Raw genomic sequence first — 25,802 nt, 5'->3', positions numbered from 1 at the left:
AGAGACTGCGACTACCATTTCCATCAGGAGGCCGGTAGTTCGGTGGGGAGGAAGACCTGGGATAAACTGCTGTGAGGTAAGTACTGTGATGGAAGCGTCTCAAACATTCAGTCATTCAGTGATAAATGTCTATGGATGGTGAAACACCAGTCAGACCTGCACTGGAAACTAAGAATGCAGAGATAAGAAAACATTCTGGTCCTGCCCTCATCATCTGTCCATCCTGTCTAGGAGCTGCTTGAAACTACCAGCATTCCTCTTTCTTTCTCCTTTTCTTGGTGGAAATGAATTCAACCAGTGGTGTAGTCCGCCCGCAGTTTAAAATAGGACAGTGAATAAAACAAGCATTTTCCCTCAGGAACTCAGTCAGGGCTAAAGGATTTCACTCTTATCTCTTTGTACCAGATCCTGCCTTGAGGTAACCCCAGAGGACTTGCTTTTCAAATCCTGTGTGTTCTTTAGTAGCTGGAAGTGTGTTCTTCCTTTGTTTTAAAGTAGGGGGAAATTATGTAAATGAGCCTCAGTCCTGCAAAGAAGATTTAATTGGTGATTGAGGAGTATAATCTTTCTCCTCCATTGAAAACCTGGAACTGGATTGTTCTTGTCTGGATCTAAAGTGTTTCTTTTCAGGAGTCCTGACTGAAAGGGGCTCATCCCTCTTTGGCTGGGAGTCTAGTTCCCAGAGTCCAGGGCTTGCGTCTTCTCCTGTTGTGATAATTCGCCCTCTAGGAACTGTGTGGTCTCCTTTACCCAAGGTTGGAGAAAGCCTAAATTATTAGTTCCTACTCCTCTCCTTGAGGACAAAAGAGGAGCGAATGATGGGAGTGTGGGACTTCCAAGGGAAAGCCCTAATTCCTTTTTTGTTTGTTTTGAGATGAAGTCTCTGTCCCCAGGCTGGAGTGTAGTGGGGGGATCTCGGCTCACTACAACCTCTGCCTCTCGGGTTCAAGCGATTCTCCTGCCTCAGCCTCCGAGTAGCTGGGATTACAGGCATGCTCCACCACACCTGGCTAATTTTTTTATTTTTTATTTTTAGTAGAGACGGGGTTTCACCATGTTGGCCAGGATGGTCTCCATCTCCTGACCTCATGATCCACCTGCCTCAGCCTTCCAAAGCGCTGGGATTATAGGCATTAGCCACCATGCCTGACCTAGAAAGCCCTAATTCTAAATGATTCCACTAATTAGCCATAGGACCCTATACGTGGTCCCCCCAGGAACAGGGATGGACTGGCTGGGTGATGGGGGTGGGGTGTCAGGGAATTCTAGTGAAACCGGGGAAGGAAACAAATTTACATTTAGAAATCGGGAGCCTGAAACCCCTTTGACATTTGTGATCTGAGACCCCAAACTAGGTGCCCCTTAACTAAGGGTAAGGAAATGAAAGTCACCGACAGGTTGAGGTCTCAACAGGTTGAGGTCTTGGGGCTGGGCTGGCACGGCACTTCCTAAATTCCTGGGGCTACAAGAAAAATCACACTTTTGCTAAACTCCCTAACAGTAGGAACCATCAGGAAAATTGTCAGGACCTTCCTCACTCTGATTTACAACCCAGACCCCTAGAACTCTGATTGGACAGAGGACCATCCTGCAAACATTCTTTCCTGATAAGCAACTGCAGACCTGAAGCCAGTTCCAGACACATCTGGAGACTGCACACAAACTGTCTTTGTGTTCCATAGCTCACCTTTTGACAGAGCCAGATTCTACCTCATTTTAATCTAAACACCCTGCCCCAAAGTAAACTGAGCTGTTACATGTGTGTTTACCTACTGTGCACACGCAAGACTCCCCTCATAAATACGTATAGCTTTCCCCCAAATCTGCTGAATATGTATGATTCTACTGTGTAATATGGAGCCGAGAGGCATAAAAGCCAACCTGCTCTTTCCTCTTGAAAGAGAAAGCACCTTCAGTACATGCCAGAGACCGTCTCTTCTGTACAGTTTCTTTGGAAAACTTCACCTAACCTTCTTATATATTGCTGGATTATGTTTTGAGAAACTGGGCAATATACATGTCATTTGACCTAGCAATTTCACCTGGAGGAATTTATCTCAATGAATGACAAGTACAGTACATAAAAGTGTCTGTGTAAGGGTGTTCACCCCTACATTGTTTATGGTACTGTAAAAACTGGCCATGATATAAATGTTTACCAAATGAAGACAGCTCAGTAATGTCTAGTATGGCCATACAGCGTAATGCCATGTAGGTGTTTGCAAGAATATTTTTGTTTTTTGTTTTTTTTGAGATGGAGTTTTTTGAGATGCAGTGGTGTGACCTTGGCTCACTGCAACCTCTGACTTCCTGGTTCAAGGGATTCTCCTGCCTCAGCCTCCTGAGTAGCTGGTATTACAGGCACATGCCACCACACCCAGCTAATTTTTGTATTTTTAGTAGAGACAGGGTTTCACCTGTTGCCCAGGCTGGAGTGCAATGGTGCGATCTCAGCTCACTGCAACCTCCACCTCTGGGGTTCAAGCAGTTCTCTGCCTCAGCCTCCCGAGCAGGTGGGATTACAGGTGCCCGCTGCCATGTCCAGCTAATTTTTGTATTTTTAGTAGAGACTGGTTTTCACCATCTTGGCCAGTATGATCTTGAAGTCCTGATCTTGTGATCCACCCACCTCGGCCTCCCAAAGTGCTGGGGTTATAGGCATGAGCCACCGTATCCAGCCAATATATTTGTTTTAAAATATTTCACCATGGGCTGGGAGCAGTGGCTTACATCTGTAATCCCAGCACTTTGGGAGGCCAAGGAAGGTGGATCACGAGGTCAGGAGATCGAGACCACCCTGGCCAACATGGTGAAACCCTGTCTCTACTAAAAATATAAAAATTAGCTGGGCGTGGTGGCATGTGCCTGTAATACCAGCTACTCAGGAGGCTGAGGCAGGAGAATCCCTTGAACCAGGAAGTCAGAGGTTGCAGTGAGCCAAGATCACACCACTGCACTCCCGCCTGGCAACAGAGCGAGACTCTGTCTCAAACAAAAATTTCATCACATATGGTGTGTTAAGTTATACCTAAGTACAGCCATTGACTCCCTCTGAAATTAAGCCCACAGGAGTGGTCAGCTAACATTGTCATCAGGAAGCCCTCACCCAGTGTGACCACTCTCAGGGTCCTCCTCCCCAGCTCTTCATCAAACGTGGAGGCTTTGCTAATGACTGGAATGACTGTTAGGAATGGTCTTTATTGGCGAAATCAGTTACATGTAAGATTGGGTCTGATGAACTGTCTGAAATACTATATTTGCCTGAAAAAGAACATAGGAATTGAGCAAGGCCTGTGGCCCACAATGACACTTGGGATTCCATCCTCAAATCCACAGTTCAGTTTAGATTCAGGTCCATCTTTGGACAGCACTCCAATTGGGTCTGGATTCTGCTTTCCTGGTACTCAGGCTGGCTGAATTCTATGACATTATTGGCTACGTGAAGCTTTTCTGCAAGATGGCGAAAGACCTAGAGTTGGGCTTTCCTGTAGCTCATGAAATAGATGGCATGACTAGGTAGGCGCACACGGTGGCTCATACCTGTCATCCTAGCACTTAGGGAGGCCGAGGCGGGCAGATCACGAGGTCAGGAGTTTGAGACCAACCTGGCCAGCATGGTGAAACCCTGTCTCTACTAAAAATACAACAAAGTAGCCAGGTGTGGTGTTGCACACCTGTAGTCCCAGCTACTTGAGAGGCTGAGACAGGAGAATTGCTTGAACCTGGCAGGTGGAGGTTGCCGTGAGCTGAGTTTGCACCACTGTACTCCAGCCTGGGTGACAGACTGAGACTCCATCTCAAGAAAAAAAAAAAAAAAGGAAAAAAGTAGATGGCATGACCATTTTTGTGATCCTTTCTCTTTGTGTGCGTGTGTGTGTGTGTGTGTGTACATGTGTGTATGTGTGTGAATTTGACCTTGTTTTCATTTGTGAGGGGTGTCGCTCTCAATTATCTCAAACTTTTCTGTAGCTACCATTCTCTACCAAAAAGAACTTAAGGCATGTACATGGCCAGACTGTCTAAGGTCAGTTAGCCACACCATTTAATGACGATGCAGATTTGTATACGTCAATGTTCAGATGTCTGTGATATATTGGTGCACTTGTTATCTGCTGCTCTGCAGCGAATTACCCCCAAGCTTTGTTGCTTAAAACAGTAATTGTTTATCATCTGTCACAATTTCTGCAGATTGAGAATTCAGACAGGACACTGCAGAAACAGCTTGTCTCTATCCTGAAGTATCTGGAGCCTGCATTCATTTGAGGCACATTCTCTCACATGTCTAGGTGGTAATGCTGGCTTGCTGCTACAAGACTTGCTGAGACCATTGACCAAATAATCTCACATGGCGTGACAGCACATGGCTGGAATCCAGGGGCAGGTGTCCAAAGAGAGAACGAGTGAGTGCCAGACAGAAGCCATATGCTTTTTCTGACCTAGCCTCAGCCTTAAGCCCTCATTCTTTCCAGCATGCTTGTTGGTTAGAAGCCGGTCACTAAGTCTATCCCATATTCAGCCCAGGGGAATAAGGCCCCCCACTCTTAGGGAGGAGCATCAATTTGCAGACATATTTTAAAACTACCACAGTTGACAATGAAGAGAAATTGGGATACACAGGACATAGAGTATACTCTTTAGTTAAATATATATATAAAGTTACAAAGGGTGCATATCAAAGGGTAGTGTATATTTTGACACTTCCATGTTTTTTAAAATCCTGAATGCAGGTGTATTACTTCTATAGTTACAAAAGACAAATTTCTATTTTTTAAAAAAATTATGAATATGCTTGCCATGAAAATTCAAATATAGAGATCTACAAAGCGAAAAGAGAAGTCCCTCATCATTCTGCACCGATTTAGAAATCCCACCCATTAAAAATGTTCACTGCACCTATACAAATACTTGTCTCTCAACCCTCTGATCTATTAACATGTCTATCCCATCTGGAACCATTTTCACAATGTTGACAGATTATAGCTTTAATAAAATGTTTTGGCATCTGCTGGACACATCAGTTTAGAGTATCCCTTTCTCTTCCCCCCTACCCTGAATCACTCACCAATCTAACTCTCAAATTCCCAGGCCCTCATCCTGCAGGCTGGGTCCCCAAATCAGCCACAGTCAACAACCTTGCTTGAGTCTATCTTTGCATTATAGTTACCTCCGCAAAATTTCATTCTTTAAATGGTGAGTTCTGATCCTAAGTACCTGTCTCACACAGTGACGAACGTCTGCAGAATGTTGAAGAAAAGGAATCTTTGAACAATGAATTCCACTTTTGTCTCCATTATGTCCTTCATCTTTGCCAGATGGGTGGAAAACTATCAATCTTGGTCAACCTCCCATGAAAAACTCAAAGGACGTCTTTGGGTAAATAAGAGTAAATATGAGTCTGATTTTCTGTAATTTTTTTTATCTTCTATAGGATGCAGGATACCAAAAATATTCAATAGCTTTCACTATTTTTGCCTTTATGTCTATATATTTGATAGTTGTATTTATCTTTTTAGGAGTACTTGGATTAAACAGTAAGGATATTTATTACCATGCATAACTAGAAACCCAGAGATAGATTGACTTGTTGGCTCAAAGATGTCAACAAAACCCAGGACCAGACAGGTTCACAGCCGAATTCTACCAAACTTACAAAGAGGAGCTGGTACCATTCCTTCTAAAACTATTCCAAACAATACAAAAGAGGGAATCCTCCTTAACTCATTTTATAAGACCAACATCATCCTGATACCAAAACCCAGTAGAGACACAACTGAAAAAGAAAATTTCAGGCCAATATCCACGATAAACATTGAGGCAAAAATCTTCAGTAAAATACTGGCAAACTGAATCCAACAGCATATCAAAAAGCTTATCCCTCCCGATCAAGTCGGCTTCATCCTGGGAATGCAAGGCTGATTCAACATACCCAAATCTATAAACGTAATCCATCACATAAACAGAACCAAAGACAAAAAACACATGATTATCTTAATAGATGCAGACAAGGCCTTCGACAAAATTCAACAGCGCTTTATGCTAAAAACTCTCAATAAACTAGGTTATCGATAGAACGTATCTCAAAATAATAAGATCTATTTATGACAAACCCATAGCCAATATCATACTGAATGGGGTGGAGTGGTTACCTGATTAAATGATGCTTCAAGAAAGGAGGGACGGGGTCAATCCTGGATAGCTCGTCAGTTTTGCTCATTTTGTGGGTTACAGCTTTAAGCTCTGCACTGCAAATAAGCATGTATTTAATAAGCATCCTTTGGTGATAAAAATGATGGTAACACTGGTGATGACGACAATATGGAGAACGCTGTTTCGTTGCTTTTTGCCAAGTACTGTGCTAAAGTCATTAAATGTATTACACTTAAATCTCACAATTCTTTTCTATGTATTGAGGCAATTTGATTGTTCCAGTATCCCAAAGTACACTCTGAAGCTTTACGGAATGAATAAATTTTGAAAAGGGATTGCAGGAAGAAAGAAGGCAGGTGCTCCAGGCAGAGAAGGGACTGGTTATAAAGTCCCCAGCTAGCGACCTAAATGCAGTGTTCCATTTAACAGCTGCCGGAGCATGTGTCTAGGTGGTGATGCTGGCTGGCTGCTAGGGAACATGCTGGGGCCGTCGGCCAGATAATCCCACGCGGCCTCCCCGCATGTGGCTGGGATCCAGGGGCAGGTGTTCTGACCTAAAGGGGGCAGCTGGAGACTCAGTAGCCAAGAAAGACAAGGAGCAGTTAGATGAAGGAAGTTGGAGGACAGCTGGTGAAGGATCTTGAAGGTCTTTCTTGTGACCGATATGTAACAGAAGAGCTATTTTGAGACAAATTGCTCAAATCCATATTTCCAAAGTCTTAGTAGATGCTGAATTGTAATAAGGTGAAAGTCAAAATAATAAGTCACCTTAGTGACTTACCCCACAGGTTGACTATCCCAGTTTATGCAGATGAGGGAGAGACAGTTATCCAAGCACACTGAGCAACGGAGGCCAAGAGGAAAAACCTCTCCTGCTGAGCTTCTAGAGCTGCTGAGATGCCAAGGCCACCAGCTTCCTCCCATAGACCTATCCTGTACAAGGACCTATGAAAAGTGATACGAAGCTGAGGGAGTTCAATGGAACACTGCATTTGATATTTCCAAATTAAAGTGGAGAAAATCAAGAGAAACACTAAAATGGAAAAGTCTGGAGGCAGGTGCTAATATGGAACGGGCATGGAATCAGAAAAACTCAAATCTAAACTTGGATTCCTGCGTGGATCCACTCGTGCCCTCAGGTTCCTGGGCTCCCTAGAAGGTAGAAAGTCATGAAGCAAACATTCCGAAAACATAAATGACATCTGGACAGGAGATATATGGGATGTCCTGGAAAACTGGGGATTTAAATTGCTTCTCTGTCAGTTCTCAGACTCTTAGAACTGGAGGTGTTGCCAAGTTCAGCCTGCCCAGGACTGGGATAGTCCATTGATAACAGTCATTTACTCATTTATTTATTAAATATTTATTGAATGTTTTGTATACAAACCATGCTCTTCTATTTAGCAACAAAATATAAAAAAAAAAAAAAAAAAAAAAAAACTCAGAAATCGGCCGGGCATAGTGGCTCATGCCTGTAATCCCAGCACTTTGGGAGACCGAGGCAGGCAGATCATGAGGTCAAGAGTTCATGACCAGCCTGGCCAACATAATGAAAACCCATCTCTACTAAAAACTACAAAAATTTAGCCAGGCATGGTGGCGCCTGCCTGTAGTCCCAGCTACTCGGGAGGCTGAGGCAGGAGAATCTCTTGAACCTGGGAGGTGGAGGTTGCAGTAAGCCGAGATCACTCCATTGCACTCCAGCTTGGGCAACAGAGTGACTTCACCTTAAAAAACAAAACAAAACAAAAAAACTCAGAAATCTCATTTTTAAAATGTGGGAACAATAATGTTAATCACTTTATGTGTTATTTACAAGCATCAGATAAAATAATACATGGAAATTGCCTACAGGGTTTCTGGCATGTTGTACATACTAAAAACTGGTAATTATTTTATGCTTTCTCAACATTTTAGGGGTTAAAATGCAGAAATTAATCTTTTCCTTTTAACACCATCTGTTTTACAGAATAACCTTTCACTTAGATCTAAGTTCACCATGATTAATTCAGCAGCTCATTGTTTTTAATTTTACCCAGTGCATTAACATGAAATAAATATTTATCACAATCATAATATTTAAGTAACACTGGCTTTGTGCTCTGTGCACTTCCCCATTAATATTTTTGGGTAAAGTTCTTCATCAGACCCCACTGGGGAAGGCCTCTCATTGTGCTACTATATTCCAATTATTAAAGTTTTCAAAATTTTTCCTTTTATGGCCAAAGATAACTCCTGAGGTACCAGAGATTAAATTTTGTACCGAAGGACTAAAATGTCAATCTGGGGAACCTCACAGAGTTAAGACGATGGGGTGAAATAAGGAAAGGCCTTAGTCACAGGAAACACAGAACATCAAGTTGACTGGCCCCAGATCAAGGGCACTGAGTCACCCTAGAGGTGTCTCCCGGCTCTGGTGTCATCTTACAAAAGTCACTCAAAGAGATTGTGTTCAGATTGTCTGCATGGTAATTGCAAGAAGGGCTGACTCATGGAATTTAATTGTGACTTTGACAGAGAGCTGCTTCCCTGGCCCTCATTATGGATGGACTTATTTATAGGCACCTTCCCATCACCTCTCTGTAGCTTCCTGGGCAATAGCAAATGCCAGGAACAGCAAGCTTGCAGGTAGCGACCTTTTGAAGGAGACAAGGAAGACGGTACACAGAGCGTTATCAGGAACCTGATCTAATGGCCAAATGCAGAACATGATGCAAAGACATAAAAGCACCCTTTACCTTGGGTTCAGCCCTCCGCATCCCTTACTGTTTACTATAGGGCTCAGCAAAAAGGCCAACATACATGATTTCCTCCCACTGTGTTCAAAACAAAGTCATTGTATAAAAGCGGTTTTTCCTATACTTTATGAGGCCCTGTGAAAGGATACAAAGGAAAATATACTGCTGAGCACTCCTGCAGGGCTCCTCTTCATCCTTAGCTAACATGTCCTTATTCTTCATAGGCTACAGGTTTCCTGGACAAGAGACTGATGGAGAAAACCAACAGTGACATCTCTGCACAGGGGAGCATGAATGGAGTTGTCACTTTTGTGTAAACTAAAGCATAAACACTCATGAAGCTTGTTTCTGGACATACAAGAAACTGAGCAGCAGTCACTTTAAGGGAAAGGAACTGAGAGTGGGGAATGGGATTTCTTTTCATGTTTTCTAAGGCTTGATTTTTTCCTAATTTGGTCATTGGCAGTTTTTTTGTAGGTAAAATTATGGGCTCCTTTTATTGCGTTTATTCCTTTTTAATATTTAAAGATAGTACATAAATATTAATTTGCAATGAGCAAAAAAGATGGATGTAAGTATTGGCAAGGATGTAGAAAAGTTGGAACCCTCATATATTACTGGTGAGAACAGGAAAATGCAGAGCCACTTTGGAAAAGTTATGAAGTTCCTCACAATGTTAAACATAAAATTGCCTTATGGCCCAGAAATTCTATTTTTAGGTATATATCCAAGAGAAATAGAAACATGTTCACACAAAAACTTTTACATGAATGTTCATAGCGGGATTCCCAACCACCTGTGGGTGGAAACAACCCAACTTTCCCTCATCTTGTAAAATGGTTAAACAAAATGGAAAGGTGGATTATTCAACCATAAAAAGGAATTGCTGAGTTTTGCAGCAACATGGATATAGCTTGAAAACATTATGCTAAGCAGCTAAACACAAAAAGCTGCATGTCGATTTCATTTATATGAAATGCCCAGAACAGGCAGGTTTGTAGAGATGAATTAATATTTGCCACAGGCTGGAAAGAGGAGGGACTGGTGACTTATAATGGGTACAGGGTTTCTTTTGGTGTCGTGACGATTGCAAAACTGTTTGAATTGTATACTTTCAGTGGGTGAATTGTATCAAATGTAAATTATATTCCAAAGCCATTTCAAAACTTATGAAAAGACGGGCGCAGTGGCTCACACCTGTAATCCCAACACTTTGGGAGGTCAAGACAGGCAAATCATGAGGTCAGGAGTTCAAGACCATCCTGGCCAACATGGTGAAACCACGCCTCTACTAAAAATACAAAAATTAGCCTGGCATGATGGCGGGAGCCTGTAATCCCAGCTACTTGGGAGGCTGAGGCTGGAGAATCACTTGAACCCAGGAGTCGGAGGTTGCAGTGAATTGCGATTGCCCCGTTGCACTCCAGCCTGGGGACAGAGTGAGACTCTGTCTTATTAAAAAAAAAAAAAAAAAAAAATTATGAGAAAGAGGCCAAGTATAGCTGCCATTGGATTTGAGATTTTTGAGGTAGGGTCTCACTCTGTCACCCAGGCTGGAGTGCAATGGCACGATCTCCACTCACTACAATCTCTGCTCCCCCGCCCCCCAGGCTCAATCCATCCTCCCACCTGAGCCTCCTGAGTAGCTGGGACTGGATTTATGACGTTTCTTCATGGCACTTTTATTTTTATGTGATCAAGTGCTTTTTCCTCAAGGGGATGAGTGAGTTGTGGTTATATTAACAGGAATCCCCAAACCTGAGTGTTTCCTGAGTGTCAAAAGATGAAGATAATTAAGTTCCAACCAAAGCACAATCATTTGTTATCACAGAGCTTCTTTGATTTCCATGAGCCAAGGGTGTCATCCTGGAGACACATGAGTTAGAGTGCAAAGAAGGGGTAAAGTCAGGGGTGGGTAGCCTGCTGGCCCTAAGAGGCCTCCCTGGTCAGAAATTATTACCTTAGGGAGCAAATGTGTTCTGCTTAAAATCCAGTCATTCTCTGGCAACTTTCCAGGCTCCTTTAAATCGGGTTAAATTATGTCATGGTTTGGTATGATTCACTCCACAAATGTTCTGATCTCCTGCTCGGTGCCAGGCCCTTTGCCCTGAACAAGGACAACAGAATGTTTAGGAGGAAAGTCTGACTTCCTGAGGTCTGGGTCGTGTAGCCTTCCGTCAAGGTGACTGGCAACAAAACCAGCTTTCTCAGCAGTCCCACACCTTACCCGTCTCAGGGCCACTTTGGGGCGTACTGCTCCTGTCTGTGAGGGAAGGGTGGCCAGCGGAAACATCTTTTCTGCTTTGCCATTTATAAAAGCATATTTCAATTGACAAATAGTTGTACTGATCATGTACATTTTTTTGACAGTCTCACTCCGTTGCCCAGGCTGGAGTACAGTGGCCTGATCTTGGCTCATTGCAAACTGCCTCCTGGGTTCGAGTGATTTTCCTGCCTCAGCCCCCTAAGTAGCTGGGATTACAGGTGCACACTACCACCACCAGCTAATTTTTATATTTTGGTAGAGACGGGGTTTCATCATGTTTGCCAGGCTGGTCTCGAAATTCTGACCTCAAGTAATCTACCCGCCTCAGCCTCCCAAAGTGCTGGGATTTCAGGAGTGAGCCACCACACCCCGCCAACGTTTTGAAATGTATGTGTTGTGGAATGGCAAAGTCCAGCTAGTTACCACATGCATTACCTTTTTTTTGTGGTGAAAACATAATCTACTCTTAGCAATGTTCAAGAATACATTGTTATTAACTGCAGTCACCATGTTGTAAAGTTCTTGAATTTATTTTCTTCCTAGCTGAAATTTTGTATCCTTTGACAAACATTTCAATTCCTAACCTTTCCCCTTCTGTTTTCTTTGGAAATAATCTTCTAGGTGTTTGTGACCCATATAAGAAATTTAATGTTAAGAGGACTGTGCTTTTAGACTGGTGAGGGGATATAATAGTTTTAATGTTGTTGCTTCCAAAACTCCTGAAATTTAATTACCAGGCTGGGCCAGGCACTGTGGCTCACACCTGTAATCCTGGCACTTGCGGAGGCTGACACAGGTGGGTCACTTGAGGTCAAGAGTTCCAGATCAGAAATGGCCAACATGGTGACATCCCATCTATACTAAACATAAAAAAAATTGGCTGAGTATGGAGGTGCAGTTATAATCCCAGGTACTTGGGAGGCTGAGGTGGGAGGATTGCATGAACCTGAGTGGCAAAGGCTGCAGTGAGCCTAGATCAATGCTATTAAACGCCAGCCTGGGCAACAGAGCACGACTGTCTCAAAAAAGAAAAAAAGCCATTGTAATAGTGTTAAGAGGTAGGATCATTAAGAGGTCATTAGGCCATGAGATCTTCACCCCTCAGTGGGGTTGGTGCTGTTATCAACTGTCAAGCCTGACTGCTTCTTACACTCCACAGCAAGGCAGCCTTTACCAGATGCCGATACCCTGATTTAGGACTTCCCAGCCTCCACAGTAAGTTCTGTCCATTATAAACTACCTGGTCTCAGTTATTCTAGTGGCACAAAACAAAAAGACCAGACAAATTAACTGATCAGTCACATAAGAACACTTGGCAAATATGAAATAGTAACTATTTTAACCTAGCCCCTTATTCCAATATTTAGATTAAAAGAAAATTTGGCAGGTCCAACTTATTTTATCCAGTATCATTGGAGCCCATTATTCTGCCACCCCTAAAACAAAAATGGACTAGTTTCATGGAAGTATCCTTCCCAACCACTGTGCTCAACATGAGAAATTTCACTTGATTTGGCCATTTCTTGTCACCTGATTAGGTACTTGAAGGGATTGGAGAAGGTGCTTTCCTTGTGGCAATGCCTGCTGCAGTGTCCTTCACATTAGCCAGGGTTAAAAAGCAGTACTTCTTGGAAAAAGTGGGAAGAGAGGCAATTAGTAAGTGGCACAGCTGTCCGATCTGCTTCCTCTGGCCTGCAGATGTTGCAGTAAGGCTTGATCAAACCTTTATTAAACAGTAACTAACACTTAGCTCTTATAAGGCAAAATGTACAGTGGTATAAGACACAAAACATACTGTCCGCTCACAGCATGAAAACTTAGCAAGAAATCATGGGAGTAGAGCTTTCAAGAGATAGCTGGAAATCAAGACCAATGGAAAGTAACTGAAGGGGATTAAGAAGGTTCTAAGAACCAAAAATTTAAAGCCAGATAGCTAGAAATAATTGACAGTGTTCTATTTGAGGTGAGAAAGTTGAGTTCAGAAATTTTCACAGAAAATAAATGAAGGGGATTAAGAATGTTCTAAGAACCAAAATTTTAGAGCCAGATAGCTGGAAATAATTGATAGTGTTCTATTTCAAAGGCGAGCAAGTCAAGTTCACAGAGATTACATCTCTGCCAACAGTATCTGGCTGTCCTGGTGCCAATATTCTGGATGAAAATGGGACTGGCAGGGAGCAGGACCTGTTAGAATGGGCTTCTTCCCAAATGGCTCTGTAACATCAGCTTTGACTTCTGGTTTCCTACCCTTGCTCTCGTTAGCAGACCACAGAAACAAGTTCCACATTGAATGTTGGACTAGAGTACTCTGACTTCATTTCTTAATACAAAAGGGAAGTGTGTCCAAAAGGATCCAATACAACGTTTCAATACAAGGAGCTAAAGTCAAGATACTGTTTCCAGTCACCTACCAGCTTCCTCAGGGGTTCTCTCAGGTTAAACTTCCAAGGTTAAGCCAAGACAAATATTTCCCTGTAAAGCGACCAAAAGAATCTTAACACCTCTCAAGATTTCAGTTCCAAAGTTGTCAGTGACCAGCAGACCTTCAACCTCTCTCCATCTTGTTTACATACTATAGAATTTCTTTGGCTTTAACACACTTGTATATAACATGTTTGAGACATGTATACATTATAGGATGGCTAAATCATACTAACATGAACGAATACCATCTGTAGTCACATTATACAAAAGATCCCTTGAACTTATTCCTGATATTTTGTAGCCTTTGATCAACATCTTTCCATCTCATCCTCTACAAACCCCCAGTAACCACCATTCAACTCTCTACTTCTACAAATTCAACTTCAAGACTATACATTGAAGTGAGAGCATGTGGTACATTTTCTATGCCTGGTATTTTACCTAACATTTTCCTCTAAGTTTATTTATGTCACATATGACAAGACTTCCTAAGACTGAATAGTCCATTGCATACATACGCCATTTTCTTCATCCATTGATAGAACCTGATTTAACCTCTCAGCTACTGTGAGTAGTGCTATGACGACTATGGGAGATATTTCATCAACCTACCAATTTCACTTCTTTGGATACATACAGACTAGTGGGATTGCTGGATCATGGGGGTAGTTCTATTTTTTTTTTTCCAAGAAACTCCCTAACATTTTCTATGGCGTCTATACTAATTTCCATTCCCACCTACAGAGTTCAAGGGTTCCGTTTTCTCTACATCTTCACCAACACGTCTTTCCTTTTTGATAATAACCATTCTGATGGGTATGAGGTGATCTCATTGGTTTTAATTTGCATTTCCCTGATAAATGAGGATATGTAGTATCACTGATTTATTGGCCATTTGTATATCCTTTGAGATACCCCTGTCCTTTGCCCATTTTTATTTGGGTTCCTTGAGTTACATTTTAGACACTAATCCTTTATCAGAAGTATGACTTGCAGTTTTCTCACTCCACAGCCTCTCTCTTCCTTGACTTTGGAAATCTCATTTTTTTTGAGTCAAACATGAACAGGAACACCCTGGCTAACATACAGAAGAAAATCCAGTCTAATAGGATCTGCAGTTAGACTCAAGTGTCAAACCAGAGAGATATGAACAGACAGACACAGAACCCCTTTCAGAGTTTCACAGACAAGCATGACGAGGAGCTGACACTGCACTAACAGAAGAATTTGTTTCCAAAAATAGGTATCCACCCTCAAGGAATTTAGGGGAGCAAGGACTGTTCCACAGCTAGTATGAAGGCAAAACAAGGCAGGGAAAGCTGAGGCTGACAGCTGTGCAGTGGAAAGCTACCCTACTGTTAGAATAGGAGGCTACGTTGCCATGTACACATTCTACAAGCTCAGTTAGCAAGAGGCACACAAGAAATGAAAGGCGATTTTATCCAGAAAAAAAGATAAACAGGGATGAATTACACTATTCTGGATTGATCAGAACAATCCTTTTGTTGGAGAGAAAAGAACTAATGTTTTGACTAGAAATGAGTTAAACCCGTTTGGAGGAGAGTGAATAAGAGTTTGGGGTAATCTTTTGTGAGTTACTTGATGGAGGCTGTTTAAAATTAAACAGATGCCCCCCCAATTAAGCAGGTTTCACGGAGTCTCTGAGGGGGGAAAAATCAAGTTTCTGCTTTAGCTAAGAGGCTATTATTAAACTATAAGTCAATGGTTCAAACTGACTTCGAGTAGTAATTCGACTTCAAGCTAGATTTTGGGCAGAGACTATTCAATTCAGAGATGTTTTCAGTCTCTCCTTGTAACACTCTATAGTCAGACTAATTTTTAAAAGATTGTTAGAAACCCAGGAACACTATATCTGTAGAAGTATGTTCAATATAATTACTCTTATTCTGAAAAGAGGTTTCATGGTAAAATGTGGAAAATAAGTTTTGTTCCCTTTGAAAGTATATAGTATATTAATATAAAAATCCCAGAAACCCTGCTAGAGAGAACCTGGCAAGTCCTAGGTAGAGGCCTGAGTGCCAGGGTTGTTTTCTTTGGTTGACTACAGCATGCATTGGTTGGTACACATGTTACCACCCTCCTTAGAGGGGCAAATGACCTACAGGCCAGGTTCTGTGTTAAGCTCTTCTCTTTCGGCAACTCAGATTCCTGGCTTATCAGGTCAATTGCATTTAGAGGACCGTATATACTTTGTTTTACAGGGATAGGCTTAAAAATTATGCTCCTATCTGTTTCCTCATAGAAAAAGATGAGACTTAGCAATTCTCTTCTGCATTTACCCAACTTTTTTCCTTTAATCATCTGACATTTGTCAGAGTTGCTGAGGAAGCCTTCCTGCTCGTTGCTTTATTCCCAGTGCCTCCTATGCTGCCTATATGGGCAATCTACATTTTAATTGGGTAGACTTGAGTCATAACACAACTAGCTAGAATACCCCTCTGCCAGCAGCAGCTGTTGAGCACTTGAAAGTCTGGTTAGTGTAAGAATTTTAGTTTAGAACAGGTACTATTCAACCATTGGAAAATGGTTGGGTCTAAGTTTTTCCAACAACCTAATATCTAGAAGTACATAGTATTTCCAATTAATGTTTAACATTAAAATTAAAATTTGCTGTGAGTATACTGGTTCAGTGTGAGTATACTGGTTCAGAGATTAAGAAAGCAAAACCTTGACTATATTAAAATATTCAATATTAAATTAAGCTTCATCTGATTGCCAAGGTAGCTTGTAGTTATACTTGAGTTGTTGAACCTAGTCACCCAGGACTACCCCACTGCGGCCAGACTACGCTTCTCTAAACAGCTCAGCCTTCAGCACAGGTCAACACACAGACCTTTGCATGTAGCATAGCCATGATCTCCCCAAGCCACCATCTTTCCATAAGCCTAGAATGACCTTTTATGAAGCTGCATCTATGCTACCACTGGTAACTAGTCTTTGTGACGAACTCAGTTTTCAGTATCATGGGGAGTTAAGAGTACAAGTTAGTGCTAAAACTTGAACTGGAGTCTGTTGTTCAAGGAGCCCTGGGCAAGTTATTTGACTTGCATCTCTCCTGTATTCTAGACATTGGGGATGAATGCATGCCTGTCATTTTCATGAGGCTCAAGTATGTTAACTTCAAGCTTCTCAGTTTGTTGCATGAAAAACACGTGTAGTATCCCTGTAAGGATAGTTTTTAGTCATTTGAAGTAGGCTTGCCTGACAACAGAGTAGCTGTTCAGGAGTGTAATACCTTGACTTGCTGAAACTTTACAAGTTATTCCCTGAAGAATAAGTAGGTGAAATTGTTAGAACCAGGATTAGTTTCAGAACTTCAGTGAAAACAGAATACCCTGGAGTATGGCTGACCAGCAGCATCAGTTACAAGAAAGTTCCTTAAAACAGGACATTTAACTTGAGAAGTCAGTGATGGTATCCCTACCCCATCCCCAAAAAAAAAAAAAAAAAAAAAAAAAAAAAAAAAGAACTAAGACTTGGAAACCACTTGTCAGTTCTGGCTCAAAACCAAAGTCTCTAATGATCAAGCCACCTCCAGTTGGGCCAACCTATAATCAGATACCTTTTAGTTAAAGTTCTAGATGTTGGTTTAAGTCTGGTGCTCAGACCAGGGAAGATCAGCATCATCTAGGAAATGGTTAGAAAGGAGAGTTTAAACCTTTGTCCAGACCTACTGAATCCAACTCCCAGAATGGGATCAATCACCTGTTTCTACCAGCCCTCCCATGATCCTGAGGGACATTCAGGTTTGAGAACCAGTGATCTAGATTCATAATTACTTCTACCCTAGTTTCATTGATCTTATGGAAGACTTTTATTCCATGTTCCGAGCTAAGGCCTCTACTAAGTGTGAAATTGTATCAGTTTTTATTCTATTCTCAGGTGAATACTGCCACCAAACTTGAGAGAAAATGACATGAACAGATGAACTCATCTAAAATTAACCTTTTACCTTTCAAATGAGCAGCTCAGCACAGGCTGGGGGTACAATCTGGTTTTATTGACACATTTGGTTGGGGTAATTCATCCGTTTCCTGATAGCCAAGTAGGATACTAACAAGGCTCCAAGGATCAAGGTCCCAGTAAGACCTGCCACCCACAGAAGTTTCGAGTCCACAGGAACACCTGGAGGATGGAAAGGTAGATTAGTATGTGCCAAAACCAAGTGGTTCAGTGTCCTGGCAAAGACTAGCAGCCTTCTGCTACTGGAAGGTCAACGTCTTGACTAGAACAATGAGGAATAAGAAGGAGGAAGGAGCTTCGGTTTCGCTGGTAGTTTGTTCGCTAGTTTGGTCTCGTCCCTCTTGGATACTTACGGAGCTTTTCTGGAGAGTCCTTAGTGGCTTGGAGTAGAATCATGGGGCCTTTGCTAGAAACATTAGCGGTAGTGCTCTGAAAACTGGTGTCAGAATTTCTTCTTCTTCCTGTTAGAGAAGTGAGACCTAGTAATTCATTGTTTTTTGCACACATAGGGCAGGGATAGAAAATGTTATGGTACAAGGCCAAGTCTCTCCATGTAAAGCTTGGTTCTGTGCCTTACAAAAATTCCATTAAGTATATAAATATGTACTTGAACAAGAGAGATTTTGTATCTGATGCCATTGACTCAGAACATCTTTATACCAAAGTCCTGGTGAAACCATCTCTGAACTTCCATCCCTTTCTAAATAGAGTACTTTGACAGTAAGATGTTTGTAATTCAGAGATCTTTCCCTGTGATTCAAAGATAACTATTAAAACAACTTGGAGGCTGAGGTGCAGAGAAAATTTAATGATAAAGTTGAGATCTGGTTTTCAAATGAAGTAAAACAATTTGATTTACTTGAAATATAAGTACAGCTTTATGTTTTCTGTATCCTGTTGTATTAAGAAAGATGCAAATGGAAAATGAGAAAGTGAGAAACAGGGCTGGGCACAGTGGCTCATGTCTGTAATTCAAGCACTTTGGGAGGCCGAGGTGGCGCATCACGAGGTCAGGAGATCGAGACCATACTGGCCAATGTGGTGTGGTGAAACCCCATCTCTACTAAAAATGCAAAAAAATATAGCTGGGCATGGTGGCACACACCTGTGGTCCCAGCTGCACACCTGTGGTCCCAGCTACTTGGGAGGCTGAGGCAGGATAATTGCTTGAACCCAGGAGGTGGAGATTGCAGTGAGCTGAGATCATGCCATCATGCCACTGCACTACAGCCTGAGTGATAGTGCGAGACTTCGTCTCAAAAAAAAAAAAAAAAAAAAAAAAAAAAGGGAGAAACAATGTAGAATTGTTTTAATTCTATTTGTCAGTTGTAGGACCTCAATCTAAGATGATTCTGTTCTTTAGAAGTAGGGGTAATAAGCATATTTGAAGGTGTTAAATTATTTGATGAATTTTGCATAGTAAGCACTATTTAGTTACTATGCTGTGCCTCAGGGTCGCAGGAGGGCTGATACAGATGACTGGTCCCATTCTCAGAGCTGGAGGGGACTTAAAGCTTGAGGTTATGAATTCCACCTCACTCAGGCTAGACAAATATAGGTAGAACCAGATAGACATGTGGACCCACTGACTACTATTTAGAAGCATTGGCCCCAACCAACTGGAGAGGACATTCTAGGTCCAGTCCTTCTACTTATAGATCTTTAGGCTGCATTGCCAGACCTGTCAAGCAGGTATAGACGGGTTTGTCAACTATCCAGGTGTATTTTGTTAAAATGAGACATGAGATAGGCCATAAGCTGCCTTGGCTCCTGGATGAATTCAAGTTTATATGGAAAAAGCTAAGATTGAGGGTTACCAGAATCCTTGTAGCTTGTTTTAGGAGACATGGGATTCTGGGAAGCTAGTCATCTTTGTTCTATGGCACTGTAAGTACTTAAAGAGTCCTTAATAAGATCAATCTTCAGTGTGAGTCATTTGGCCAGAGGCTAGGAAAGGTTAGACATGGGACTCAAGATTTATTCAAGTCTGTCCTCTCACATTGAGAGTTTGGATACTCACGGCTGAGATCAGGGCAGGTTACCACACAGGACAGTGTCTCAGCAGGCTGGCAGACTGACACGCTGCAGTGCAGATACACCTGGGAGCCAACAGAATTCAGGTCATTTGTAGTACCACCATGCCATGGGTCTCCAAACCATGCCATTTGTCTCCCCAGGAAGAAGTTCAAGGAAGTTATCAGAAAATTGATATGGTCCCAGTTGGTAACACAATAGCACTAAAGAACTAGAGTCCGCTTGACAGATGTCATTCATGTGATTGGCAACAAGGGGTGCTCTGAGGCATTACCAACAGCCAGCACTAAAGGGCTTCCTTGACTGCTGGAGTAATAGAACATGGGAGGAGTTCTAAGTTGGGGAGGTTCAGAGTCCTGCTGAGGGGCATGGAAGGGAACATCCTACCGGTCCCCTAAGGGCCTGCTTCACAGCTGTAGGGTCCACAAAGCTGAAGGTGAAGATGCTGAAGCGCTGGTGGTGTGAGGGAAAGGGCAGATCCAAGGCTTTCTGGACTGGGATCAGCTGGGTCCGATAGTTGTCTCCAGTGTAGGGGCATCTAGACCAAGAGATCCAGCAGTCAGGATGGGCTTGACAGTCTCAACACAGACGCATGGAAGAGCCACTTACCCCTTTACCAGGATGGGCCACTGTGGCTGACTCAGGGGGTCTGTGCTGGGTGTTGCCCAGCACTGATGCAGCAACAGCCCTAGGTAGGGGTCTGTTCTGTGAAGGATGGAGACCTCCACGTAAATGGGATCCCGAAGCACCTTCACCACTGGGTAGTCACCAACACCATAGTAGGATCCATAGTTTTTATCTGCAAGAGGCCAAAATAAGGATTTAAAGTGGTAGCCTCTCAGTGACTTGAGGGACTGTCACCCCATTAAACAGCTCTTAGTGTCTTGTTACTAAGTCAGGATCTTCATGCCCCAGAAGACTGGATTTAGACTCTAGGCCAGCTGCTCCAGCTAAGGCAGTCATACCTTTGGCAATCTGAAGTTCCAGAGTGAGGGGTCCAGGCTGGGTCTCAGGAAAGGGCGGTGGGAGAGTGAAAACCTGGACGTTGACTGGGAGAGAGCTGCTACTTACTGAGTAGCTGCAGCTGACACGGAGCCTGCAGAGAAACCAGATTTTAGCTAGCTGGCTGTGGGAGGTGGGTGCCAGTTACACATCCTTTCTTAAGGAACCATTTAGTGCTGGACAGCCTTACAAATACAAAGGATATCATTCCTGCCCTGCCAGGAACTGTATTTTAGTTGGGGAGAGCAATACGCCAAGTAGGACCAACGTTTGACTTGGAGAGAAGCATAAAGAAAGCACCATGTATCATGAGAAACAGCTGCCTATAGTAGAGAAGATCAGCGAAGACCTTACAGGTATCTTGCTATGAAGGTAAAAGAAACTTTAGAAGCAGGGAGAGCCTCACCCTATGTAGAACAAAGGCTGGAGGCAAGGGCGTGCTTGAGACCCTATGTGAGTTCCATAGAAGAACCAGTCAGCAGTCAAGGAAGAGTGAGTGAGGGACTGAGAATGTTAGAAGTGAACAGGCTCGAGATGAAGTGGCTGTTTTATGCAGGGTCCTGATGCTCCTCTGAAAGCTTTCTTGTTTTTCCATAGCTTTAAGGTGTGTGATCCGATAGATGCAAGGTGTTAAAGGAATTCTTTTGGCTGCAGCATGGACAATGGAGAAGACCAAGACAGAATGGGAAAATGTCAACTGAAAAGGAGACTGGAGAAGGACAAAATAAAGAAAATCCAGTTAAGGGAAATAGCACAGCTTCAGGTGAGCTTAAGGCTTAGGCGGATTGGAGACAGCAACACAGATGGCCTTAATCAAGTAGTGAGCAGTGCTATTAGTGAACCAAGGTAGCAGGCAGGTTCTCCTGTTGCCGAGGAGTGCTCATTTGTAGATTCAGGGCTTACGGAGAACTCCTGTTTTACGGAAGAGGGGAAGTCGTTCTGGCCAAGCAGGGTCAGGTTACCCACGACCTTACCTGAAGATGCTGTCACGAGTGACAGAGCCACTGCTCCCGTTTTTCACGTCTCTGGTTGCCACCAGTTCATTTTCATATACTGCTTGGTCTCCAGTGATCTACAGAAACAGATGGAGAAATCTTCATCGTTTCTAGTAGTATTATGCTGCTTGACTCCACTTGCTCCAAGTCCCCAGCAACACTACCCTGTTGTATGTTACATTTCCTGTTCCTTCAGCAGAGGCAAGAACACACAGCAGCAACAAGCTGGCCAGTTACCCCTTTGCCTTATTTCAGGACAAAGGAATTGGAAGGGGAATTTGATTACCTAGAAGAGACAGCTGAAGCGCTACCAATTCCAGTCAGCATCCCTGGTTTCTTTCCTCTAAGCTTCGTTAAAGACAGCCCCTTAACTAGATCACAGCTGTGATGGCCTTAGCTAAACAACCAGGGGAGATTAATTTTCGGTGAGGAGGCATTCTCCTGCCCTAGAGACTCCCGAGCTCCAAGCAGGAGTCATGCGCATCCTTCATGGCAGAAGTCTTTCAGCTCTCCCCCATTAGTCACTGGGACGTTCCCACCTGACTTCCAGAGCCAGGAACAGAGCCCGACTGCTCACCTGTTTTGTAGTACCACAGGAAGTAAATGGAAAGCGGAACAGGACGAAGGCTTGCGTTGCTATCACAGGCTTACATACACTGTCATTCAAGGTCAAGTGCACAGAATCCAACAGCAGCGGTGGCGAGGCCACGTTCCGAGACACAGCGATAGAGAAGTGGCCCTCTCGGGTACAGTCCAAAGTCACTGAAACAGAGCAGCTGGGTGAAGGCAGGTCCTCTCTCCCTTCATGGGGAGAACCAGATGACAGTCTAACCACTTCGTTACTTTTAATCCCATTGAGAAGCTAGTGTTCCCAGCTGATGACCTCAATGCAAGATCTCCCAGTTTAACCCAGGCTGTAAATGAGAGCATGGGGTTGAGTTTTGCCTCCCCCCACTCATTGTGGGACCTCAAGCAAGGTATTGAGCCTCCTTACTTCAGTTTCATGTGTAAGAAAGGGCTAGTCGCTCCTACCTATTTTGCTTGTCAGTTAAGGTCTTTGAATAGAGCGTGCAATATATTAGATTGGTGAAGTAATCGTAGCTTTTGCCACAATGAAATGTCCAAAGCCACTTATTTCTGCACCAATCTATACAGGCTCTTTGAGGGCGAGTTTATGTTAGAAAATCTCAGTAGGACTTGAGACATGCAGAAAGCAACAGCTTTAAAGTGAGGCTCCCTAGATGATCCCAGGCCATCACCCTAAGTTGCTATTCCTTGGGGAAAAGTTAAGTTTCTGTCAATTAGCAGTTACCTGGCGCTAGCAATTATCTGGCACATAGCCTTCAAGTCTGAGCATTATTGGCTTTATATCTGCATCTGGGAGAACAGACGATGGAAGCTGTAGAAAGGTCTGTTACATTGGGATCAAGTGTTCTAGGTCACATGGACAAATAGCCTGCTATCATTTGATATTTGCCTTCTGGGCAAACCCCCTCTCCGGTCTCACTGTAATTGGCACACTTCAACTGGTTGTAGAGGTGTGGTCGCTTACTCACCAGTGTTTCCATAGTAGCAGGAATTCACCTCTCCAGGGCTGTAACAACAGCCCAGTTTCTCACAGTCTCCTCGAGAGATGGGTGAAGGTGCACATGGCAGCCTGTCCCCGGCTGGGATGGACCCACACCAGTCAGTACCTGGAGCATCTCGGGCTAGGTTTTGAAAAAGAGTAACTCAAGTTAGGTCATGGAATAGTCTTGAATACCCTTTTGTTACAAGCCATTGACATCGGATTCCCGTAGATATATAGATGATTGAATTAGGTGTACCTATTCCATATTGTAGATACAGTCTTGGGAGGCTGTCAACATTAACTCACCTTGTAAGAGTGCCCTGACATTACTTTTTGAAAAAAGAATGCTGACAAGATTGGTGGAAGCAGTGGGGGCTCCTTACTCCTTCAAGTAACAATCCTTCCTTCTGTTCTTTAGAGGTTTCTCAAGCCCTAGTGTGGGTATGAGTTATCTGAAGATTGTTTTTGAGTTCAGGTCTGGTTCAGAACTGGGGTGGGGACTGTGATTCCTCATTCTATTAGCACTGCCCATCCCGGCTATGTATTGGGAAGCAAAGCAGTGAATTGTGAGTTTGAGCGTGTTCTGACTTTGAAGACAGGCTCTCAGGCAAGACTTTCTGGAGTAGGAACCATACTTCCCACCCTATTCCCTAGGGAAATGAAGAGCTAGCCCCCAGCTGATGGTATGGGAGGCTTGTGTCCTCGTCTCAGTGCACAGCCAGCTCCGTGGAGATGTTTCAAGTCCCCTTGCTAGCTTCAGATTTCTTCCCTACGATTCCTCCCATGGGTGAAAAGCCCCTGGTCCTGGGAGAGTTCTTTGAATCCCAGCTCTGTCACTCATCAGCGATAGGCCCTTGGGCAAACTTCCTGGCAGGTGATAGAAGTAATGTTTACAGCACTGGGTTAGGATTAGGGAAGGTAACACCTGAGGTGCTTGCCCACAGTGCCTCGGTATTGAGGACTTTCAGTTGGTAGTTATCCTAAGGACTGCCCATGGAGGGGAGAGCTGGGAGATGATCCTTCGTTAGTGCCAGGTGTCACTGCACAGAGCCCATCAGAGAAAACCAAGAGCACCCTCACCACACCCAGAACGTGAGAGCTTCCAGCCTTTACCTAGAAGATCCCTGGGACACTTAAGCAGCTTCCTCTCTGTGACTGTCTTGTGTTTAGCTGCACCTGCTCCTTCAAGTCCGACTGCCATGATGTAATGGGAGTCCTAGAGAGACAGGCCCTTGGGCATCAGCCTGGATAGTAGCATGAGGGGCTCCACCCAGGGTCCCTGGCCACTGAGTCATACTCACCCACTCAGTGACAAAGCAGCTGCTGTAGCTTGTTTCCAACACCACAGAGCTGCCCGGACCCTTTCTTATCCAGGTGCCACAGTCAGAGTCATTCTGCAGCTTGTGCAACAGCCCTTGCTTGTCTGGAGGGGTGGGGAGAGGTGAAAACACATGGCAGTCAGTCTCCATCGTCACCAGTGCCAGAGAGGACAGTCAGCCTTGCCATTAGACCCCAAGGAGCAACTATCAGTAAGAGGAGCAAGAGGGAAATCACATTCAGATCAGATGCGGTTGTAACTTAGACTAGTTCTTTTGCAGAAAGGGGTGAAAGGGGGAAAGTATCAAGACAGGAAGCCAGGGAGAACTCTTAGGTAGTAGAGAAGATGTATCATGGCTTGGCTAAACAAGGCAAGTCATACAAACTTACCCCAAGATATTAGTACCGGAGGAGACGCTGCCTCCTGGCTGAGGTTTACAGTAAACTGGAAGCTCCCCAGTCCACAATGGAGCACACTGGAATAATCTGATGCCTCAGGCTTATGCTGGCCACTCAGAGCAAGAGATAATGATGCACACAGCAAGACGCACTGCGGCAGCCACATGATGCTACCAGGAGTTCCCGCCGGCTGGAAGCTCTCCACCTCCTCTCCCAAGAGCCAGTGGGTCTCCTGCCCAGATTCCTTTATATACAGAAGGCAGGCCTGGTTTCAGCTGCACATCTTTGTGACACTCAGGTGGGATGCCTTTAGAAAGGATAATTCTTTAGCTTCAGTTGCTTTGGGGCACAGTCAGCAGCTGCCTCATATTAAACACCACAATCCAGGTAGACTTCGGAGCCCAAGAAAAATGTAGTAACTTTTAGCTAACAAAAAGGAAAGAAAGCTTCCTCAGGGTTGCTCAGTATTGCATCTGTTCCACTAGTTTATTTAGCTTATTGACTTCAGAAGGCCTCCCTCTAGAATTTTGCATATTTGGATATGGAACTGCCATCTATGAGCTATGGGGTCTGGGTAAGTTGTGAACTCTGAATCTTGGTGTTCTCATCTGTAGAATGGGAGTGCGATCTCCTGGCACTGGTGTGCTTGAGGATTAAATGAGAGATCCTAATGTCAAGTGCCTGGCACGGGGCTTAGCCAAGCAACGAGTGCTCAGTCAACATCGTTGGGTGGGAGTTGGGGCCCTTGAGAAGCCTTGTCACCTTCTCCATCCATTCTAGAAAAGTTCCTGTAAAATTAGAGTCTGTTTTGAAATTCTATGAAAATCTAAACTTGTTTCCTGAGAAAGGTTGATTTTGAACCCTTTCCTGGTCCTAAGAGAGAATCCTGCCACAGCAATCTTTCAACAAATTCCAGAGCATTTCGT

General features: G+C 43.5%; 1 protein-coding gene across 1 annotated transcript; it reads right to left on the bottom strand.

Annotated features, from left to right (window-relative positions):
• Positions 1-17,577: 17,577 nt before the first annotated feature.
• On the bottom strand, positions 17,578-25,429 carry ZP4 (zona pellucida glycoprotein 4). Its single transcript, XM_032242260.1, has 12 exons — positions 24,868-25,429; positions 24,462-24,583; positions 24,274-24,376; positions 23,147-23,299; positions 22,168-22,352; positions 21,570-21,667; positions 20,559-20,689; positions 20,203-20,392; positions 19,981-20,131; positions 19,580-19,658; positions 17,913-18,020; positions 17,578-17,721 (listed from the first exon to the last, which is right to left on the bottom strand). Exons 1-12 carry the CDS (start codon positions 25,040-25,042, stop codon positions 17,594-17,596), a joined length of 1,623 nt encoding a protein of 540 aa, XP_032098151.1. The 5' UTR covers positions 25,043-25,429; the 3' UTR covers positions 17,578-17,593.
• Between the last annotated feature and the right edge of the window lie 373 nt (positions 25,430-25,802).

The sequence above is a fragment of the Sapajus apella genome, unplaced genomic scaffold, assembly GCF_009761245.1.
Source record: "Sapajus apella isolate SASKATOON/1434 unplaced genomic scaffold, GSC_monkey_1.0 scaffold49, whole genome shotgun sequence".
NCBI classification, from domain to species: Eukaryota; Metazoa; Chordata; class Mammalia; order Primates; family Cebidae; genus Sapajus; species Sapajus apella.
This window is presented reverse-complemented; position numbering and strand designations above follow the sequence as displayed.